The 22780-nt window shown below is 36.6% G+C and overlaps 1 protein-coding gene across 3 annotated transcripts in view; it reads right to left on the reverse strand.

The window, feature by feature from the left end:
- Positions 1 to 1136: 1136 nt before the first annotated feature.
- ARHGAP18 (Rho GTPase activating protein 18) overlaps positions 1137 to 22780 on the reverse strand; it is a 90699-nt gene continuing 69055 nt past the window's right edge. For all 3 annotated transcript variants that reach the window (XM_032184157.1, XM_032184156.1, XM_032184158.1), the window contains exons 7-15: positions 21041 to 21132; positions 20234 to 20311; positions 17271 to 17430; positions 14661 to 14743; positions 13197 to 13403; positions 12248 to 12394; positions 7409 to 7533; positions 6124 to 6185; positions 1137 to 3432 (exon numbers count right to left, since the gene is read on the reverse strand). In XM_032184157.1, the coding sequence (XP_032040048.1) occupies positions 3341 to 3432; positions 6124 to 6185; positions 7409 to 7533; positions 12248 to 12394; positions 13197 to 13403; positions 14661 to 14743; positions 17271 to 17430; positions 20234 to 20311; positions 21041 to 21132 (1046 nt within the window). In that variant the 3' untranslated portion in view covers positions 1137 to 3340. The remainder of the gene's footprint in view (positions 3433 to 6123; positions 6186 to 7408; positions 7534 to 12247; positions 12395 to 13196; positions 13404 to 14660; positions 14744 to 17270; positions 17431 to 20233; positions 20312 to 21040; positions 21133 to 22780) is intronic.

Below are 22780 nucleotides of genomic sequence, written 5' to 3' on the forward strand. Positions count from 1 at the left end.
ATTATTTTTGAGACATTCCCTTCCCCCACTCCCTTTGCCAAAAATGATTGAAGTCTGCCAGCAGATTCAAAAGTAATTAGGGGAAGACACACACAGGCAGTGAGATTACCCCAGACACCTTTCCTTTGGAAACCAGGCTAAAAACCACAGTATTGTATTTATTAAAACAGTCCCCTGAAGTCAGATTTGTGATTGCTTAAGTCCCATTATTGGCGATACAGCAGATTTTTAAAACAGTTTTTGGAGGATTATATTCGGTTTCTACAAATCAGATTGATTTCGCCCCTTCTGGCTGCAGGCAAGCCATTTATGAACAGTTTTCCCATCTGCTAAATGGAGATGAGAAGTACTTACCTGTCTCAGATGCAGTCTGTGTGCAAACACAAATAATGGTTTTAAGATCCTATAAGCATTTCTCTACATAAAAAAAAAATATTGTGAACACTGCTATAAAATTAGTGCAATACACATTTCATTCTTTTTGCGTGGCTGCAACCTTTCAGAAATAGAAGTACAACAGAGATCTAATCCTTAGATATATTTACGTGCCTTAGAGGAAATCACTCAGCAAATCTCTCACCAAGTTAGATTTCTGCTGCAATTTAACTCTTAAATGCTTACTAAATGTGTGTGTTTTATTGAAGCTTTCCAGAAACACCGGGTAGATGGCATCAGAGGGGACCACTGAGGCCCCTGCTCCAGCTGGGCCGCCCTGAGCAGGGTGCCCAGGTGGCCTCTGGAGGTCTCGGAGAAGGGCAGCCCAGAAGCCATGGAGGTGGCAGGCAGCTGGGGGCTGGTGGCACTTAATTCTTGGGTGCTGAGGGGTAGAGAGACAAAGGTTTCAGTGGGCACCCAGCAGGCAGCTGGTCCCTTGCCTCTCAAGGTGTTACCTCAGGGTGCTGGGCAGCCTGCATGGCCTGCTGCGGCCTTCACCCCTGGGGCTGTGAGGCTGCTGTTAACATACCGAGCAGGCTCTCTCTTCACACACAAAACTACAAAACTACCTGCAAAGATGTAAACTGTGAAATTACAAAGCAACCGCCGCTTGGTGTCGTTTGTGTTTTGCATGCTAACACAATAAATGAGAAGAGAATTCAGAAAAAAAAACATATTTAATTATAAAAGAGCTTTTTAAATTAAAAAAGATAATGGCACTAAACCAGAAACAAAGTTATTTAAAAGATCATAGCCAGAGGGTGGTTGTAATTTTACGCTGAAACTGTACAGCTGTTCTATCCTCTGCACTTTGCTCCTGCTTAAAATAACAGCTAGCACTGCAGTAGCAAGCAATCTTTTACAGAACTATAAAGAACACACATCATTTTTGTATTACATGACAAAACATCTTCTATTTATTACATTAGATTCATAAATATTTACCTAAGTATTTCACCGTTTCTCTGTCCCTTACGTTCAAAGGACAGCGAGTGTGTTTTGTTCTATTGACAAAAACTATTTGTTTCACGGGGTTTGCCCATAATGGCACAGTGCAACAGCATGTAGGGGTGCCCGACAAGATGGAGCAGCAGGGGCAGTACAACCACATTAGAACAATTTCGCATTTCATTCACCCTGCAGTTGAGAATCCTTCCCTACATGCTCTCCCTATCAAGACAGCTGTTAAAAAACAATAAATACTTACACCCCTCAAATTGTTCGTACGCTGTGGATAACTAATCAGTAGGTGCCTAATTTTTTGATGACCTTTCAGAGTTTTCTTTCACTGCTTGTACAGAAAATGGAGAGTTCCAGTGGTTGTTTTGGGAACAGCACAGGGCCCATATCCAAAGCTCAGCAGAAAGGCCCTTGATTCCTTTAATCAGCTTTGATCAAGTCAAAAAAAAAAAATGTAATCCAGTCCTTGATTGTATGTAGAATATTCCCTAAGAGGTCAATATAATCGTGTGTGCATTGAAAGAAAATACTTAGCTCCTAAGCTATAATTTCACAGTAGTTACTTCAGGTAGTCAGCACACAGGTATGAGCACTTAAGCACTGGTGAGCTAGTTTTCAAATAAATTGTAAAGCGGTACACAGGTTAGTGAGCCCAAAGCATTGCTGTGGGACCTGCGCTCTGAAGCTACAGTCCACAGCTCTTCGTGCTGCAATAAGCCATGTCAGTCTATAATTCATTATCAGCGAATTCCACAGGGAGCTTTCAGTCTTTCCCTTGCAAAGAGAAGGATTTGCAATTGTTCATTGTTGGATTATTAATTTTTAAGTGGTTTAGACAGTATCAGTCAAGGAAATCAGGACTTGATTTCTAGCCTCATCTATGATAGCCCAGATGGTAGATAACATCCAAAAAGCCTACATAAACTCCACAGCAGACCTTTACACTTATTTTGAGTGAAAGGTTGGTGGTTTGCTAGCTATGAAACCAAGCCTACAGTTTCTCTCCACAGCTATTTTATTTTATTAATCCTGAAAGTTTTTATTGTGCTAGTAATTGGCAGGTTTTGGCAGTTCACAAAATGCTCTGCATTCTATCAGATGTCCTAAAAACCTGGAACCAGTTTATGCAACGTCTGCATTATCACTGCTGAAAAACCTAGAGGTCTTTCTAGTAGATGACAATATTCCAGAAAGGACACTGCCAGGAGTGGTGAGCTTCAAAATTACTCACCTTGTCATATGGTCCTATTAAAAAAATAGTATCAAGAATACAATCAACCAGAATAAGAATAAAAAATATTTAAAATATCTAGCAAAAAAGCTGCATAGAAAGCATTTTCACAGTCGTTGTTGTTGTTGTTTTTTTTCCAAATAGTTTTTTTTTTTCATTTAGAAAGTGAAAAAATTAGGATTTCCAAAGACGAAATATATTGTGTTGCAGGTTTTTCCTGTGAATTTCACACTTACTTGGGAAACAGTTTTAAATATTTTTAATACTGTACCATCCAGAAGTGCTGATCAGGATTTGGTTCTCCAGTGTAATAACACTGCAAAAACCTACATGAACACACACTTCTACACAAACAGATTGTAAATCTCTAATATAAAGAGGTTAAGCATCTGTTTGAAAAATAAATTCTTCCGAAACAAAGCCTACCAGATGGGCGTATCATCAAGGTAGATTAGTGCCATTAAAATATTTAACTGACTTATTCTCATAACACAGTTTTCCCACTCATTTGTTATCTCTGATATTTTGCTGTAAGTAAAAGTGAAAATTTACTGGTAATCACTGTTGGGTTTCCACCACCTTATTTTTTTAAACAAGGTAGTTTTCTATTAATACATATAATACAGTTGAATGTCGAAAGGACAAGCTATCCCTTTGAAACATTCAGCATTAAAAGTCCACAGGTTGTTTGTTCTTTTGCCATTTGTTGTGAGCTTAACTCTGCTTAGGTTTTATAACCCACTCAGCATTTGGGTTGAGCTGGTATAGGTCCTTCATGTAGGTATCATCATCAAGGCAACGTTCCCCTAGGAAGAAGAAAAAAAAAAAAAAAAAAGGTGTGTGGTTACATTAGTATCAACAACAACAACAAAATGAAATTATTTTCAAAGTTGCTGCTGTGATCCACTTAGTTTTTTAAGCTACCTCTGTGGTATTTAACAATGGACAACACAGCTAAAGCCTAGAAGCGCTCTTATCCTTCCCATGTCTAGGGGAAGAAGTGGAGCAGAGATGGAGGGAAGGAGGGAGGAAAGAAAGCAGGGACGAACTTCCTACAGCTTGGGGAAGCTGTAGGAAGTTCAACTTTGTGGCACTGTGTCTGATTCTTCATGCAGACCAGGTGCATGGGAGCTCCCCTGTGTGAAGGTTTTAAAAAAAGAAAGCAGGGTCCTGGTTCTCTTGTGGTTAATTCAAATTTGCATGGAAGCCCACTAAATTTCAGGTTATTCTCCCTTTCTGAAATAGAAAGTTTGAGCAAGGTTTGTCCTTGCTAAGAAGGCATTACTCCCCATCCTGCTCGTCTTGGTTAGTACTTCTGGATAGCACTTGCAATGGTTACTATCAAAGGAGGGAAAAGCAGGACAATGGTTTTGGTGCACTACAAGCAATTAATTTATGTCGAGTAGCTATGACGAAAATACCATATGCTGATCCAGCAAGATCTGCTTACTCCCCCCATTACCCCACAGGCAAAGCATCATCTCATGCATTTGCAGATGTGCATCACAGCTCCTCTTCTACTCTGCCGTGCAAGCGGTTGGGCTAAATGGCTCGCAACCTCTTTAATGTGCCAGCCAGACGTTTTTGAAATATGTTCTCCTAAAGCAGGAGGCAAGAAGAGGTGCTACACTGCAGCCAGGTCTGCCTGCCAGCTGTCTGGACACCCTGCTCACTGCAGGCAAGCCAGCAAGACTCCCTGCTTGAGTAGGCTCCCTCTGCTCTCTCCACCCCCTCTCAATGCCAGGTCCTGTCCTTCCTCTGGCATTTTTATCCCAGCCTGTGTGCCATGTATCACCCATGTTTCTGGACCAGCCCCTCAATGGGAGCACAGGGACAGTGAGTTATCATTTCTGTATTCATTCCTGGTCACAAAGCAATAGCAGAAGTTCTGCGCAGTGCCTGGAAGCCTTACAGTGTACTGAGTACTCAAAAAAAATAAAGTCCGGAGAATTCACCAGCCCCATCTGCTAGGGGAAAGGATGGCAGCATTGCTCATGTTGTAATTATGAGTGGAAGCACAGAAGTGTATTATGAGCCTGTCAAGTCTTCTCCCATTTTGGCTCCCTGTGCATGAGTCAGTCCCATTGGGCAGAAGAAAAGAAACAGAAGATCAGGACAGCTGCTTTTACCTGTACAGCAGGTAAAAATCAGGGAGCTTCTCTTATCTCAGCTGAGAGCATTAATAAAGACTAGCATTTGTAAGAGGTGATTAAAGTTAAAATTGTCTGTTAATAAGTCATTCAGACCAAGGAAGCATCTAAACTTTCTAACCGACTCCATAATAAAAATAAATAAATAAATCTACAACCGGCCACATATTTGCTCCAAGAGAGACGTATAGTTTCCGTCACATGTTTAAGTGATACTAGCTTGTTCCCGTTTCACAGGAGTTCTGTTGCAAAAACTTTTTCTAAAACAGTAACACCTCTATGTAATAAAAGAGATAGTCCCCTCCTTTAAAACAGTTGTACATCTGGGAGCACAAGCTGTTTAACAGGCACGGCAAATGTGCATACATACTGGATATGCAAGAGAGCAGATAATATGTTCATCTGGCATCCGCATATCTTAGTAACTTATTTTTTGCCTTCAGACTTTGTAAAAACACTAAAACATATCTTCTGTAGGGAAAGTAAGAAAGTGTTATTTTTTATTTAAATTTAATTTTTTCAGTTTAGAAAAACTGATTTAAAGTAGTAGAAAGATAAAAGGGAAGAACGCTAAAAACAGCAATTATATACAGGATTTTAAATTGCAGAGTACAAAAGTACTGGGTATTCATGGAATTTTAAAGCTTCAAATAAAGTATAAAAGGCCATGCTTCAAAAGGAAAAAGCAAATGTAAGATGTTCAATACAATACAGAAGTTCAGTACAGAAGTGTTTTCTAGTTTTTTTTTGGTTTGTTTTCTCAGTATAAGAAAAATACTGTGATTGGGAACTGATTCCTAGTGTAAAAGTACTTTTGCATTCATCAAAGGAAATTTTAGAACTGCTTTCAAAATCATCCTTTGGACTTAACCTTGCTGATCTGCTATTTGCTTTAATCAATGGTTACACAGAGCAGGATAGACTAACTGTCCTTCATCACTAGGTCACTTTTCTGTTTCAGTGGTTATTTCCCTGTAGGAACCTGCAAGCAAAACTCTAATGCAGAGCTTAAAGGGCTGTAAGTTCATTTATTACGCCTCAATACAAAGAGATGAAGAAGATGAACTTCAAGCACCTTTCTATTCAACCTTTTTATGCTTCTTCATTGTACATATGTACCAGGAACACCTGTAACAGCAGCCATCTTCCTCTAGGAGAGATAATAATGTACTACTAATATGATGATCATATCACCTTTTCTGCTTCCTTCTCCCCAAGGTTAACTTTCTGTCTCAGTGTCAGGGAGAATTAGGGATGTGAATAAATGCAATCACTCAGTGAAGTGCACGGACAAAGCGCCAAGCAATCTTATTATAGCAAGAGAAGTTGTTCAGAAGCCATCCTTACCAATATTTCCTCCTATTTCATAAAGAAAGACCTCTTCTTTCTTGAGTGTTTGAACATTTCCACTGTCAGAAACAGAAAACACTGATTAACTGTATTGCAAAAGAGCTTGTGCACCAACCACTGAGACACGTCTGGGAGAAGTTATGCTAATTAAGATTAGCAGTGGACCAGTTGTAAACCCTTTGTGTTTATACTCATTTCGTGATACAGTAAGTGAACAAGAATACCCATGCATGCCAGTGCAAATGAATAGTCCTGCAAGTGAGCAATAAACTACAGAAAAGGCATAACAAGATAGGCATGAAGAAACTGTGGATTTTAGAAAAGCATTCCATTGTTATTAGCAAGCAGCCCGATATTTACCCTCTAATTTTTCTTTCACTGCTGCTGAAAAAATAAGTACTCCCCTTACACACTTCACATTTCTGAAAAAGCCAAGTGGTTGGGTAGGGGAAACCACATTCTTGCTGTTTATAATTTTGATGCAACTAAAAGTAGTAAAAAAACAGACAGTGGAAGAATAAAGTCCCCAAATTATCAAGAGATTTTATTTTTCTCACTGCTTAACTGTAATAAAATATGCTTTGGTGCAGCCAGAAAATAGCTTTCTGTCAAAAGTTTAAGCCCCTGTAAACAGCATTTAGGAAAAAGTGGCTTATTGATCTCAACCAGAGCATCATGTTATTCCTTTAGCATGAATAGTTATATATGATGCACGTGTGTTAATTCTTTGATGTTAAGTCTATTCTGATTTCTTACTATGCCCATATATATATATATATATATGTGTATATAGTAGATGTAAAAGCTTGATTAAAACTTTTCCCTTTCTAAATGGATTTGGATGACTCAAATGTAGCTTTCCTTTAAATAAATGCACAAGCAACATTTTCACATATTTATATTCCAAAACCTATAATACAGTTATATATAAATGGATTTTTAATTAAATGCTTTATTTCTCTTTTTCTCATTTCTTTCTCCGACTTACCTTTTGGAGATCCTTCCTACTTCCAGAACGTTACAAACGTATTCCTTACCCATCAGACTAAATAGCAGTTAATCTTCTATTAATAGCACTCATGCATTCCTGAAGGCTTCATGAGTTTTAGTGGTATTAGAAACACTAGGTTAATTCCTCACACATGTATTCTAACAGGATAGATTTGACCCTAAGATTCATGAACTCATTTGGATTCAAAGTGTTTTAAGACTTTTTTCCTTGAAAGAAAATATGAAAATCCACTTTTCCTGATAAGTTAAGAAAATAAAAATATGTTTGTACCTTTTCTGGCTGAGAAACCTGGCTACTATATCACTGGCTTTCAGTTCTTCTGTCAGCTGTATTGCCATGGAAACTTTCGAAAGATGAGGCGCTTGCACCCGTATCACTCCCTGAGGAACATCAGCCTGTAAAGCAATAATGGTGTTGGAACAAAGCTGCTAGCAGCTGGCTTTGATGAGTTTCTCGAAATACAGTATGGAATAAGTAACAGTACAGTGCTCTGTAAGTGCACTCCACTACTGTCTACTGCACTTCGCTGCAGAAATATGAGAACTACACAGAAATTCAGTAAATTACATCAGAACTTCAAATCTCTTTTTAACAGCAAGAAAAACTTTAGAAAAAAAAAAAAAAAAGAACAGTAGTATTTAATTATTTTTCAAATATGTTAAGAATAACAATAACAAATACCACTCTATTAAGAACACTCTTAGGTATGATAAGAAGCGCATAAGATTGATATGGAAAAGACTTGCTGTAGGCATGAATGCCAGGCAACTCTTCCATACCACCCCTATGAAAACTTCCACGAGAAACCTTTCCATTTTCATTTAAACTGATCTTCATGGAGGAAAAAAAAAATCACAAAGTATTCATGGGTCATTCTACTTTAAATGATTCCTCTTTTCAGGAAGTATCGTTTCCTTTTAACACAAGTATTCACTACAGCAGCTTTTTATCTCTACTTTTTTATTCTCCAGAATACATTCTGATAGCCAACCTGCAGGTATGACTACATAATGGATTTGTATTTTATTTCTACTCAGAAATCCTTGATGATGAATATCAGTCATATTACTTACAGAGAAAGAGGGCTCCAAAGGATGTTTTTTCGGTTCAACTTACAGTACAAGCAATTGAAATCACAGAAGGCGTAATTTAGTTGTGAATAAGGTCCTAATTTCTGTTCCTGAAAATCTTAAGGTAATTTTTCTATTCGTATTACCATTTACCAGAATGTATTCATTTTGATAGGAAAAGAAATGTAAAACTATCAGTAGCCAAGGTTGATTATGACAGTCCATTCCCTTCTTTTTTTTTTCCCCACTGTTTACTGCAATTTTAAGGCTGAACATTTCTTCTTCCAAAATCAACGAACAAATCTGGGCACCTAGGAATCTAGAATAGTTTCTCTGAAACCATCTGAACTAGACTAATAGACAACAAGTGTAACTGTGATCAGAATCAGAAGCACAGCTTCACAGCACAGCTTGAGAAAGGCTCATTAACATACATAGGTGATTTGCTATGGTAAGTAATTTTAACCAGACAATCCTTCTGTATCTGGTCCTTTTATTATCAATTTTAAAAATAATGGACATAATAATGTCTATTTATGTTTATTTATGTCTAAACCATTAAGAATTAGCAAACTGAGAATTTCATAGTAAACATGCAATCAAAGATTCATCAGGCTGCAGCTGATCTCAAAAAGCAATTCCCTGTATCTATCTTTAAGGCCTCCACCTATTGAAATAATGGCTGTAGCTATTCACTAGAAAGCTAACTCCTGTTTAAACATCTTTTACCATTTTTTCAAACTGTTGGGATCATACTTTCTGGCAAAAGGAAAGGAAACTTTCAAGGATGCAAAGGTTATTTAATAACTGGTCTTTCATGAAATTCAGCGTGGTAAATTTTTTTCATTTTAGTACACAATTCTGTGTTAGTTTGTCTAATGGGACATGGATTAGCAGGAACCTATATTTTTAGTTAACAATCTGGAATTACAGTGGACAACAAATTCAGCAAGGGTCAATAAATTTATACTGTGAAAATTCAAACATGTTATACAAACGGAATGGCTATAGGACACATTGGTTTTTCTAACCTGTGTTAGTGACACCCAGTACCATCGCATTGTGCCACCAACACGACTGCTATTTTGGAACAATAATGACAGGAATATAGTGCCAGATGGTATAAATCTGGCTATGCTAATAGTTAAATACCTAGTCCTGAGAGCATCTTTCTTTGCCTGGCTTTGGGCACAACGCACACCAACAGCAACATAAAGACTTGCTCCCTAACACAAACATGGGCTGTAGAGCTGTATGTGTAGGTGCTCTAAAAAGCAATCAGCCTTCATGAGCCCCATTAACTGCTCTTCCTGCTGTACAGAGATTTTGCCCCAAATCTGCTCCCCTTGCACAATAATTTCTGTTTAACCTCTGTCTTAAAAGAAGAAATGTCATTGAGTGAAAGGCCTCATCAGAGATGAGATGAAATTTTATCCTTTATGCAGATTAACAAGTGAGCTGATTGTCATTGAGAATGCTGATACTGTGATATTTCTGAACATTATGGAAGTGACACAAGCTCTGGTTGTATATGTTTTAACTACATGTGGTACCATAACATGTGGTAGAAAATAGCAACTTTCACTTAGGTTTTATTCAGCTGCAAGCAGGATGATTAACTTCTAAAAGTTACAAACAGCTTTCTCCAGAGCGGTGATTCACCAAAAGTTTAAGTACCTCACTTGCCAACTAAGAGTGGAGTTCAGTTCACAAACTGCACAGTTAGATCACCTCAATTTCAAATTAAGTCAATTCAAAATAAAAAAAAAAAAAAAAAAAAAAGAAAAGAAAAAAAAAAAGTGTGTTTTGTTTTCTTAAAGAACTGAGTTAATTTTAGCTATATGGAAAAATGTATAAAAGTCATTTAGAATGAAGCCATTTCATATTTGGGAATACGATTTTAAGAGTACTTGTTCTCAGGCACCCAAGTTATGGAATGCTTTGAATAAGAATGAAGGATTTCACAAAAAATCTACCATTTAATTTTGCAGTGAATCCCCAGAGATTTCTAGGGCTTAAAGAAAATTCTTTAAAAGCAACTTTACATTTATGTTTGGGGATGAAGTTTGGGTAAGTATTACATGACATTCCAGTCTTAGCTCTCTAGTGGATTAAAAAGGCATATTTTACTACAAAAATCAACAGCACTGAATTATAAAAAATCCTCTGAGGATTGCAAAGGCACTTGCCTATTTCAGTGTATTTGCTGTTATTTCCATGTTGAACAGGGGATGGCAGCATTTCTTTAAGTGTCAGCTCATGTTAATTCAACTGAATTGTATTCAAAGAATCCTCTTTTTATTAGACAGTATAAAACAAATATCAATATTTAATTAGCTTTATTTTAAAATTGTAGATAATATCAGATTCTGTGTATAGATTCCTTCAAATATATTCAAGTAAATATGAAAATATACCTAGGTATCACCCAAGGAATTAATTCATTTCGGACAATTAACGATGTGTCAAATAATGCATACAAAAGGAACCTTATTTAGGTATAGACAGGATATAGGTATATGGTTCTAGCAGATGTTGGCTGCAAATAAGGATCCATCTTTTTTCAGGTTAAAAAAAAAAAAAAAAAAAAAAAAGAAAAAGTATGCTTATAGGATCAAACCAGGCAGATCCGGCAGATATTACAATATATTCACCATATTCTATTTTTTATCTTAATATGATGTTAACAAACTGCTTTTAGCAGAATATGACAACCCCCTTTTTTTTTTTTTTTTTTTAGTAAGAGTTTGCCATGCACATGCTTGATGAGATTCTGACCAATGCATTTTTACAAGCTACCACAAGATGTCTCTAATTCACCGGAATCTTCAATATGACCTCAACCCATAAAACAGTACTTTTGTAGCACCTTAATACAGTAAGTATTCCGTATGTTATGGGGTCACATATACTTGATTCTATCTGTATTTAAAATATTGGAAAAACGTATTTCAAATGCATTATAATTTAGATGCTATTCTGTATAGTCTAATAAGCTTTATCAATTGTAATTATTAACTTCATTAAGATTGTAAATAATAAGCAATTTCAAGAAGCATGAGATATATTTTTGAAAAGTCAGTGGGAGGAGCTCAATTAAAATACTTCTGAAGTAAAGGAAAATAATGACACTATATTGCCAAGGAACTTTTTTTGTATTTTTTCAAGAGTTATGAACTCTTGTTCATAATGTGTACATGCCTTGACATCATTGATGAGCATAGCAGTAGTCACTTACTGAACTAAAGGTTGTATTCACATGGGTAAGTTGGGAGTGGACACTTGGACAATAGCTAATTAAGAAGCAGTTTATCAGTTTTCACATTTGTATTGTCTTTTGTTGTTGGTAGTGGTTTTGTTTGGTTTTGCTTGTTGGTTTTATTTTGAGGGGGATAGAAGGAGAGGAGAAGGGGATAGCAGCTGTGCATGCTCTAGCATGCTTCACATTACCAGGAATACTTAAATTCACTGAGACAGAGCTCAGTGGTGTGGGAGCTCCTATGGGCGTGAGAATTAAATACCAGCTTAGTTTCCAAACACTGTTAAATATGAAATACTGCAACCTTGTAGAGAGTTTGCGTTTTGTTTTGTTTTTAAGTAAACACACAGAGTTCCGTTAGACAGAAATGCATCTAAACCTTGGTACAACAACAAGTGTCACAACACTTGTTCTCTCTATAAATACTGACCTAACCTACTACTGTTTCAGATGCCCAAATTGAAACGATCTATGGGATTATCATTTTTCAAATAGAAATATTAGAAATAGGAAAAAAATAAAAATAATAAAGATAAAATAAAGAAAAAATAGAAATAAAAAAATAGAAATAGAAATATTTTGAAAAATAGGGAGAAAAAATAAACAGCCCAACCTTCCAAATGTGCCATGCTGGTAACCCATAACTATGAAACCCATATATTAACCTGCTATTTATTGAAACTCTGTGATAAATAAATGCAGATATTCTCTCAGCTATAGCCTCTTTTTCACTAGAGATGGTAATCTTATTAATATAGTATTTCAGATATGTTTCCTTACATCGTTAGGGACCTTGTCCTGTTTCTCATGCTTTTCACGGTCATAAGCCATCTTTTTCAGAAGTTTCTTCATAGCTTTGTCTTTTTTCTCCTTCTTTTGGCTTTCGGCATTTTGTTTTCTCACTTGGTTAACAAGAAACTTGGGAATCTAGATGAATATAGATAGTAAGGTATATACATCACTTCCATAACTTATCAAACATTGTAAATTTACAGATTGTTAAGTAGAACTGGAAAAAAAAATATCTATTTCTAGTAGAAATTAGATTCAAATAATACAAAGCTGTGAAACAATTTAAAAAACGCTACGCTAGTGATATTATATTCAATTCAATAAGCTCTCAGAGGAAGAGAGTTAGAATCATAGTGTTTTTACTCTCCTTAGGAAAAAAAAAAAAAAAACATTCAGCACATTTTACATTGTGCCATGGCGGTAGTAACTATTCCACATTTGCAGCAAAAGACAAGATTGTTTAAAGTTCCTGATGGACAGCAAAGCTTGAAGTTCTCCAGTCTGTCTAAGTGAGAGCTTTGCTTGAGAACCATGACACAAGTTCATGTTTTTATTAAAGCATGTTTTATATAATACAAAGTCTGGCCCAAAAGAGAAATGGACTAAAACACCATGTGTGCTATGAATATCTCTAAGCAGAAAAGAATAAATTCCTTGTAACAATGCCTACCAATAGGCCAAATACAAGGATTCCCCAAGGACTTATTTTTGAGTTCACTTATACTGAATACTAAAACTCTGACCATCAGACCTTAACTCCACCACAATATGTAAATATGATTCTGTTACACTCCTATCTTGCTACCTATGAGCAAGGCCCCAGCTGGATGGGGCTGATCTTTCTTTAAATCATGGAAATAAGTTCACTTTACTTCTTTGTTCAGATGCCTTGTTTGTGAAATTTATGTATTTTTTCCCCGCTTAGGAGTACACTTACTGTCCAGAGGAGTTTTTGGTGCTGAATCATAAAGCGCATGACATTTGCTGTTCCAGCTGCCATAACAAACTCGCTTTGCTCAATAGTCTTTGAGCCAAACCCATGAAATGTGAAAAGGTTTGGGGCCATCACCATTGCAACATTGTTTAGCGTCATTTTATTTTTGTCTCGATGATCAATTACCCTCTGGAGGAATTCAAGCAGTACCTGAAATTACAGCAGAACTTAAAGCTCAGCTTTGCACAAGAAAAAGCCAGAATGAAACATGATGCTACACATTCTTGGAAAAATCTATTTATACCTTATAAAACTACATTAAAGCAATTAGAATAAGAAATGTGGATATGCTCCTTCACAAGACTGCAATGCAAGTTTTCTTTAAGTAATGAAGTAAATAATTCTTGTTAATTTTGTGGATAACATTTTTCAAAAATATTCAAGTGACTTTGAAGCCCTGTAGAGTAAGACTGCTTATGTAGGTGCATAAGTATCATCACACAGATACTTTTGAAAACATTACTATTGGCTTTTCTTAAATAGAAAGTGAACACAATAATGCCAGCTGTCATGGAAACATGGAATAGATAGTTCAGTGAGGTACACAACTCATGAGTAAACCGCACTGCATTGTGAATGAGAGGTAGCCAGTTACAAACCATCAGTCTTCAATTAATTCGGTTCCAGATATTTGTAACCCAAGCCAGGAACCCTCCTGAGTGCTTCCTCACAGTAAATAACTCAAAAAGGAAGCTATGTTTAAACAATAAGAACTAATAGGGTTTTTTTGGCTATAGTAGAAGATACTCTGCATTCCATACAAATCCTGCAAATTCATTTTTCATTGTAGCAAAATAGTAAGCACATTCTGAAAAAGATGGCTGGCTTTGCTACAAAAGGACAAGCCCAAATTGGATGTTTCCAAGAGTGATGTGCTGCAAGTATCAATAGGAAGTGTAAGTTTCTTGCTTATTGGGTTGAAACACACAACATGGGCAAAAGTGAAGAATGAAACAAAAGAGCTAAACCTATTTCATAAAATGCAAATGTTCAGCCATAGTATTATAATCCTTTTTTTTCTTTCTTTCTTTTTTGCATTGCAAATAATAACTGCTGCTGCTAAAATAAGGAAAAAACTTGTAAGAGAAGAAGTCATTCACTGTGAGATGATTATTGCAATCTGGAAAAATTTCAAATCATACTTTTAAAGTCATTTGGGAGAAATTAGGGTCCTAAGTCATGGGTTGTTTTTTTGTTGTTGTTGTTGTTGTTTGTTTTGTTTTTTAAAGTTCTGAGAAATAAAATTAAAAAAAAAAAAAGAAAAAGAAAGAAAGAAAGAATCATTAATTCCAGCATTAACTTTGAACTCAAAAGAAGGATGCTAAAAGACAACACTGTTTGTCATAGTGCATAGTGGGTTCACAGAAACAGACAAAAGTGCAGGAAAAAAGCATTAGCAATTCTAACCTTCAGAGTGTCTCTGTTTGCTTCAGGTAGAAGGATAACCAAAAGATTCAAAGCTTGCAGCTGTTGTTTCTTCGTTGGAAGATCTGCCATTGAAGCACATGAACATTTTAAAATTATCATTTGTCAATTTGTCAAACAGCATGATTTTAAAGTGGAAACCTCTTGTAAAATGCTGAACGCATACATATGGCTTGTTGTGATAGTATGACAAAGGACTGGCAGATCCTTCTTTTCTGATACTCATTTCCAAATGGTCTCATATGATTCAGTTGCTGTATGACTCAAAAATCTTCTGGCAGTCCTTTTTAGACACCTTGTGATTCTTTATTTTGCAGCATTATGAAGTAAAACTAGTCAGCTAATGGTTCCTCCCTTTTCAAGCCTGTGCCCCAGCATACAACAGGGTATCTTTAAAATTGCTGTCACAGTTTGTCTGACTGCCTAAACAGTTGCACTGTCTCCCAGGTCACCGCCGCAAAAGGAATACCATGGGTTGCTGAGTAAGGCAGGTCTCCAGTAACAACATCAGCAGCAGCTGCAGTGGCAAACCAGTGGAATAAAGACAATAGCAGAGAAGCTTAACACATATCTGCAGCAGTAAATGTCATACTAAACGTGGCAAGCTTTAAGTAAAGAAGAATACCATTGCTTCTGCCATCTACCCAACTGCTAGGTGGTGAGTCATTCAGCCAAGATGCTGGATGAGTGCATCCCCCAATTTCTCTGCCTCCTCCCTAGGAGGGTTTCTAAATCCTGCCGGTGTGGAGCAGTGGAAAGTCCCAGCTCTCTTAGGTTTGTTGTTGTGGTAAACTTCCTCCTGTCATGCCTTTGGGAAAGTGCTCTTGCAAGTCTTCTCAGCAGATTCCTAACAATCAAGCCATACATAACGCAGGTGAAGAAGGGGGTACCTGCACCCGACCGAGTTTTATTACACTATTTCAAAGCTCAACAGGGCTGTTTTTGTGTATTCTAATGGGATTCCAACTGAACTGCTATTTCAAATACATTTCTTCCAAAACTGTTTGGGAGATACAGCCAACAAAAAGTTCATCTATGAAACAAAAAACAGCTTGCTGACTACTTTCTACCATAATAAAAAGTAGGGATATGAATAAATTAGTGGCAAATTATATAGTCATTTAAAACATACAAGCAGTGACAACAGTGTACCTGTGTGCTTAGAAAGACATACAATAAAAGCGAGGATTAAATTTAGTTCCAAAACCCCATGCCACAATGCTCAAAAAGCAATAAGAACCAACCTTTTATTTGGAAATTAAGTAAAAACACAACTGCAAAACAATTAAAATTCATTACTTAAATCATGGTTTTCCATCTGTTTACCTAAATAACGTTTTACTTTTAGTTCTTTAAGTTATTTAAATTAACAAGCTAGGTTGTTTAAATTAAGTCATTTAAATATTAAAAGTCTAACCACACTAATTAAACACACTCTTGAAAAATTCTGTTTACTGTCACAAAGATGGCCCTTTTTCTCTAACACCTAATCTCACTGCATGCACACAATGGGCAGACAATTTAAACAATAGTAGGCTATGAAGTGTTATGTCTGGTTTATATCATATCCTTTGGCTCCATGTATGTTGCATCCTGTTACCTAAGTATTTTCTGGGTAAGTAAAACCACATAAGCCTTCAGACAGCTCAGGAGTGGCAAGCAGAAACCACCCTGGCTCCAATCAGTATCTGCTAAGTGGAACAACCTTGAGGAGCTGTTAGCTGCCAGCATCACTTGAAAACATTCTGGCCTGCTTTAATTTGCTGCTCATCGCTGCAAAATCAACACCACTATGTAACAGGCTTAAGCTCCAGCTCCTATGCACACCAACTGAATGGCCTGTGACCTTGAGAAGAGCTCTCATACTGGAGAGTGAAACAGCCAACAGTTAAGATTGACTGCCTGTCCACGGGAATTCCCTGAAAGTACCCTTAGAAATGAGCCATCATTCAGCCTACAAGAAGACAGGAAAAGATTTGTCTCAAACCAACACTCCTGTGTTGGCTGGAGAGCTAACGTCTGTGGATCATCACTCCACAAAGCTGCTTTCTTTCTATTACAACCAGTATGCTTACTGTCTTGGTGACCAGTTGGCAAGGAGGACATTTTCACAGGAACTTACTGATCTCAAGGGATCAAGGATGACCAGCAGTTCTGACAATTCTGGTCTAGCTTTTCCTGTTTAAAATGGATAAAATATCCTCCATGACTATGTTAAACAGTATAAACTACCGTTTGTTGGATTTTCTGCAGAACTATTGTATCTTTGCTATTGTTTTCTTTTGAAACAAATATTGTTTTGAAACAAATATTGTTAAATAATTTTCTTATAACTCATCTATAATAGTTCTAAAGACTATTAGAAGCATATTAGAAAATGACAGCGTGCTTTTATGTGTAAATTACCAAAGTAGATGTTTCATGAAAAATGGTATTTGTACATTAGCAAAAATGTACCCATCTTTTTTGATGAGAAGTCCTATTTGTTCTTTTTTGGTTTCACAGAATATTAATGAAAATACTGTTGTAGCAAAGCACTTCTCTGCACTGGTATCACTTCTTTGCAACTGAGACAGAAAGGACACTACTCACTCTGTACATCTTGGAAAGCTTTGAGATATTCTACAGTTAGGAGTGGCTGAGGCAGTTCACGGATGAAGAATTTTAAAAGACTTGCTGCATCATGTTGCTTTACATTTTCCCAGTTGAAAGTCCCTTCATAAAATTTTGCTTCCAGTTCTTGGCAAAGAGTCTGAAAGGCAGTAGACATAGAGAGTACCAATAACATTTGTCTGCTGGAAGTTATACCTTATATACATGGCAATATTTTCCTTACTTTGAAAGGGAAGAAAAAAAAGGAATATCTGAAATATCACTTAACTCCAGCTGCCACCGATCTTTTGCTACAAAAAGTTAAATTGGAGATCAGAAGCACTGAATGCAAACAAGTAGTAATAGGCAGCAGACTGCCAAACTATACAGGAAGAAACCCATGGGCCTGCCTCAGGGCCATATGGAATATAAGAACCAGATACCATATTCATTCATGTAAGAGTTATGGCTTCTCCTCCTCCCAAGAAATATTAAGATGTGGCTGTCATACTCAACCATCCTGAAACTACATACCAAAGGGTACTGATTTAATGTATGCATGACAATCTTCTTAGATAAATATGGCAATTATGCACACTGACATGCAGTTTCTTATCAAAACATACATTAAGGTGGGGCTCGTTCTCTTTTTAAAGTAAAGAGAAACGATTAGGATGACAGGATAGCTGGATGTCTTGCCATCTGTAGGGAACTTCATGCCTTGGGACACATAGACCTTTGTTTAGCATTGGATGTCAAGCTCTCTATGGAAGGGGACTGCAAAATATGTTGTTAAGAAGCAGAATAAACAGCATGATAGTCTCAATGACACCTTGTAAACCCCGCTCTTGTGACAGTACTACAACTGAACTACAAGCGATATTAAGCATGGGAACACTGCAATGTCCGAGCTGTTCTTAGTCCCCACATAAGCACCAGTCTCATTGCATGCACTTCATTTGTTTCCCAGTCTGGCAGAGCAGGAATCGGCCTCGGAATCCCTGTCCCAGAGAGGCCAGTGGCCCTGCAGGCACCTCTCAGCAAGCCTCTCCCTTCTTCTTGCCTAAGTTCTTCCAGACAGAGAACAAGACACGTGCTTGTTTTGCAAAGAATGTGAGACAAAGTGAGGGAAAATGCTACGGAAGAATGTGGCCTTAATTATTTATCTGGACAAGAAGGGCACATTGGATAGAGAGTACTAAATACATTTTTAAGATACAGTTCTCACTGAATTTAACTTTGTCTGAATGGAAAATGGATCTATTTCCAAAGAAAATGTGGACACTGAGATTGACATGAAAATTGGATGTTCTCAACTGTCCTCGGGGAAGATCTTCTGTCTCCAGGGATTACATAGGAGGTTCAAGAGTTGTAAGATACTAACTCAGATGTCTAAAGTCAAGTGGGTATCATTTCCTTCCCATCAACAAAAGCAAGCCTTAGAAAGGAAGATGAAAATTTCCACTCTAAGCCTCTCCAGCTCTTCCACCCACATTTAGACTAAATCACCGTGGCTAATACAGAATTAAACTACTAGATAAAACGGATTGTTTTATCAAAGAGACAAGAGCAGAAATGTCAACTATGCATCCTAAAGGACCAACTCTTAGGTTTTACAGTAAATGTATTCAACTATAGGGTATTGTAAATATGCAGTATATTTTCTTAATTATAAGTCTAAAATCTATAGAGTAAGATAGTGAATTTTTTTCTCTTCATATTGTTTACACCGTTCTGTGAAGATACATAAGAAGGAATATTTTTTTCTACAGGAGAAAAAAAGTTATATAATTTAATTATATAAATTATAAAATAAAAAATTATAATGTAAATTTTATTATATAACTTAATAAAATTAGAGAAAACATTGGTCCTTCAGTATGCCAAACTCTTTGTTTTCCTATAAAGTTTTCCATTTAAATAAGTAAAAGAATGTAACATCTTTGCTAACAAAACAATTACTTAATTCAAAGAAGCAGCTTCTGCAAATAAATAAGCAAAAAACTAATGAAAGTCAAATAGTTAATGATCCTCTGCCTGGGAAATTGTATTAAACTGATAAAGATCAAAGGATAAACAAATAAACAAAATCATTCCAGTATGCAGAACTGATGAAGAGTGAAAAATAAATAATGAAGGAAACTTGTAAAAAACCCTCATAGTTACTGGTAAATAAACAAAGCCAGTTTCCGTAATATTCCCTTCTTTCAGTTGTTTCTAATGAACCAGCTGCTGGACAAAGTTTGACATGACGGAGGCTGGCAGATGTCTTCAGACAGCTGAATCCACTTAAATTATCCTTTCTATTTAGCATTTAAAGCCAGCACAGACCATCTTTTTAACACATTGACTCTTGGCGTGAATCATACTGTGTATTTAGTTTCCTGCATTAAGGCAAATACTGGGGAAGAGTCTGTGTGTAATTGGCACTCACTCTGCAAAGTGTCAGCGTGAACGGACGTGCCTAACAAGATTGTGCTTAGAGAGCTGAGCACTTACATTGCTGTTCATAAAAATAAATCTAAGGGGTTCTTCAGTGCATGTTGGCTGCCTTGCCCTGTAACACGGGTTAAGTCTAGCTATTAAAGCAGGCTCACAATGCCAGAAAAAAGCTTTCTCCTGGGGTTGAAAGACTGTGTATGAACTGTTCAGATGATTAAGCTAGTTCAGGGAAAAAGCAAGAGACTGGAAAGTTTGTGCCAAGAATTAATGAGATTTTGGCACAAATGAATTTGAAACATAGCCTTGACTCTGCTTCCAACTTGAACTCTCCCCAAAACTACGCTGGATCAAACCATCAGCTTCCTGCTAATATAACCCAGTTTTCTTTCTGAAGAGATTTTGCTTTCTGTTTTTGAAGATTTTAATAACAACCTGGCATTAAAATATATTTTCATGACTAAATACAATCACTGAGTGCAGATAAGCTTTTGAAGGTGCTGAGAATCCATGCAATGCTTTACCTTTACTCTTGTTGCAACTCCTGGTATTCGAAGAAGTCCTTCTGTTTCCAGAGTTGCCTCTTCTATCTGGGAAATCAGCTGTCAAACACAAACCAAATTGCATGAACAAAGATGCCAATTAAAAATTACTCATAGATAGTTCTACTATACTGGAATATTTATGTACTCATATGTGTGTGTACAAACATATATTACATGTAGGCACACAAACACAGTTTAGAAATGGATTAGAGTTGTTGTAGATGTACAATAAAACCTTTAATATGGTTCTCGGCTCATGCATTTTGTGAACACAATTAAAGAGTTTGTCTATTTTATTAAAAAAAAAAAAAACTGTATTGTCTACAGACCTCCTTCAGAGACTGAAGCAGGTTTTTTGCAAAACTACTCAGGCTTCAAAAATAAATCCCAACTACTACCCCTGTTAAAATGTTGATTCAAAATAATTACAGTAAAATTAGAGACACAGTACTAACTTTCTCACAAATACTCTTCTTTACAACTTTACCAGAGAGGATCTAAGTATTTTTACTTAGTACTGATATCTAAGTATCCTGGAACACACCAGTAATCATTCACAATACTCATACATTGGAGAGCAATTGCAACAAAAAGCATTCTCAATTCATTTAAGTCAAAACATGCAAAACATCACATTTACTAAATTAGTAAGTAAAGCTGAATGAAAGTTAAAATAGCTTTGACTGGATAAAGCTTTGCTACAGGGAGCAAATAAATTCAGGACAAAATGTTATTTGATTGTCATTTGCAGGTATGGAACAAGTTGACTTGTTTGTGCCTATTTACCTTTTGAAAAATCAGTGGGATCTTGGTGCCTGGCACCTTCTTCTGATCCTGTTCCAGTAAAACTGACAGTGGGACACCAAACAAGCCAGAGTCTGAAGAAGAAAGCAAAAGAAACTGAGATATTATCCTCCTCTGTTCCAACACACGAGGCGATGGTATAAAACTGTATTTTTGAAGTGATAATCCTATTCAATACATTCAGAGCTATTGACCTTTTGTTCAAAGCGTTTAAATGTCCTTGTCAACCAAGTTATTACACAAAACATTGTGGCTAAAGTGACTCATTCACCTTTTCCTTCAACCATGCATTAGGACTCTTCTGTTTAGACTTCAAAGTGCCATCCACATATTCTGCAGTACAGTGAAACAAATTGCATGAATGAACCATCTGCATGATTCTGGTTTGCAGAATGATTGTAAGGGCGAACATGGAATACAGATCTTCACCATTCAGTGCAAGTTATTATAGTCAAGATACAAAAGGCATGAGTAAAATATCCCAAAATTTGGCTACTAAAATTAAACATGTAGATATTACCTAGTGTTACTCTCAACACCTCCCTACAAGAGTTTCAAAGAAGCACTTTTCAACCCTTCAAGTATTTTTTTTTCAACACCTTGTTGAAATTGTTTTTCCAGTTGTTGAAAAGCAAAAGTATGGTTAAGTCTGGGCTGGAAAATGGCTTTTACAAGGTGCTAAGGTAGCACAAATAAAAAATAAAAAGAAACCGAGTCTCAGTTAATCTAGCCTTCATGCAAAACTAGCCTTAGTCTTAAAGTAAATGGGACACCCATGTGATTATGGCCCAGCTGAATAGAAGAGAATGACTTCTGAAACACTGCTATACCAGCAACTACTAACCCAAAGTCAGTTGCCAAAGAACTCTGTCAAAAGTACTGACGACTGCTGAGTGCGCCATTTTTCTGAAACGGCATATAACATTACATGTACCTAAAAGCTCCTGTGTGGTATGATGCCATGCCAGTATTGAAAACAGAACAGCTGTAATTACTAAAAAGATGTCAGCCCTTGAGGGAATGTGACATATATATATCTAAGAAACATAACCTTAAGTGCCAAATCAGGGAGTTCTTGTATCTCTAGCGGAATAAAAAGTCTACCAATACAGTATGTAGACTCATACATAGACCCAATAGCCATACCCCATAGTTTTTATCATCTTGACAATCTTGTCGATACAGTTTCTATTGAGATGAAGTTGGAGAGCAAACTGTAGGAGGCCAATTAAAAGGCCAAGTTGGCAACAGCACAGCATTCCACAGAAGAATCATGTTTTCATCATCTTTATGTACACAAGCACAAAAGGGAACAGCCAATATATCCACCCTTGCACAAATCAATTAGCCAAACATTTCCTGAATGAAGAGGACGGGGACAGGTAGAACAACAAGGCACTGAAATCATTACACTGCAAAAGCAGACTTGTAGAGGAAGAAGGCTGACATGTCATTGTCTTTTTCCTACACATTTTGGTAAGTCTAGGCCATCTTTTTAATTTGGGGAAAAACAGGGTTTTTAACCAATTCAGTACTCTTCATGACTGCCTGTCATTTAGATAATAATGCTATGAGTAAAACTCAAAAAACTATAAGATTTGGCAAGAAGAATTAATTAAAACTAAGACCCAAAATATAAGAAAATGTTTTGTCTCTTCCCTGTGTATTAGTAATAGCACAAGCACTTCTGCGAGAAGAAAATACATTTAAGGGACCAATGTC

Source organism: Aythya fuligula, chromosome 3 (assembly GCF_009819795.1).
Source record: "Aythya fuligula isolate bAytFul2 chromosome 3, bAytFul2.pri, whole genome shotgun sequence".
Lineage (NCBI taxonomy): Eukaryota > Metazoa > Chordata > Aves > Anseriformes > Anatidae > Aythya > Aythya fuligula.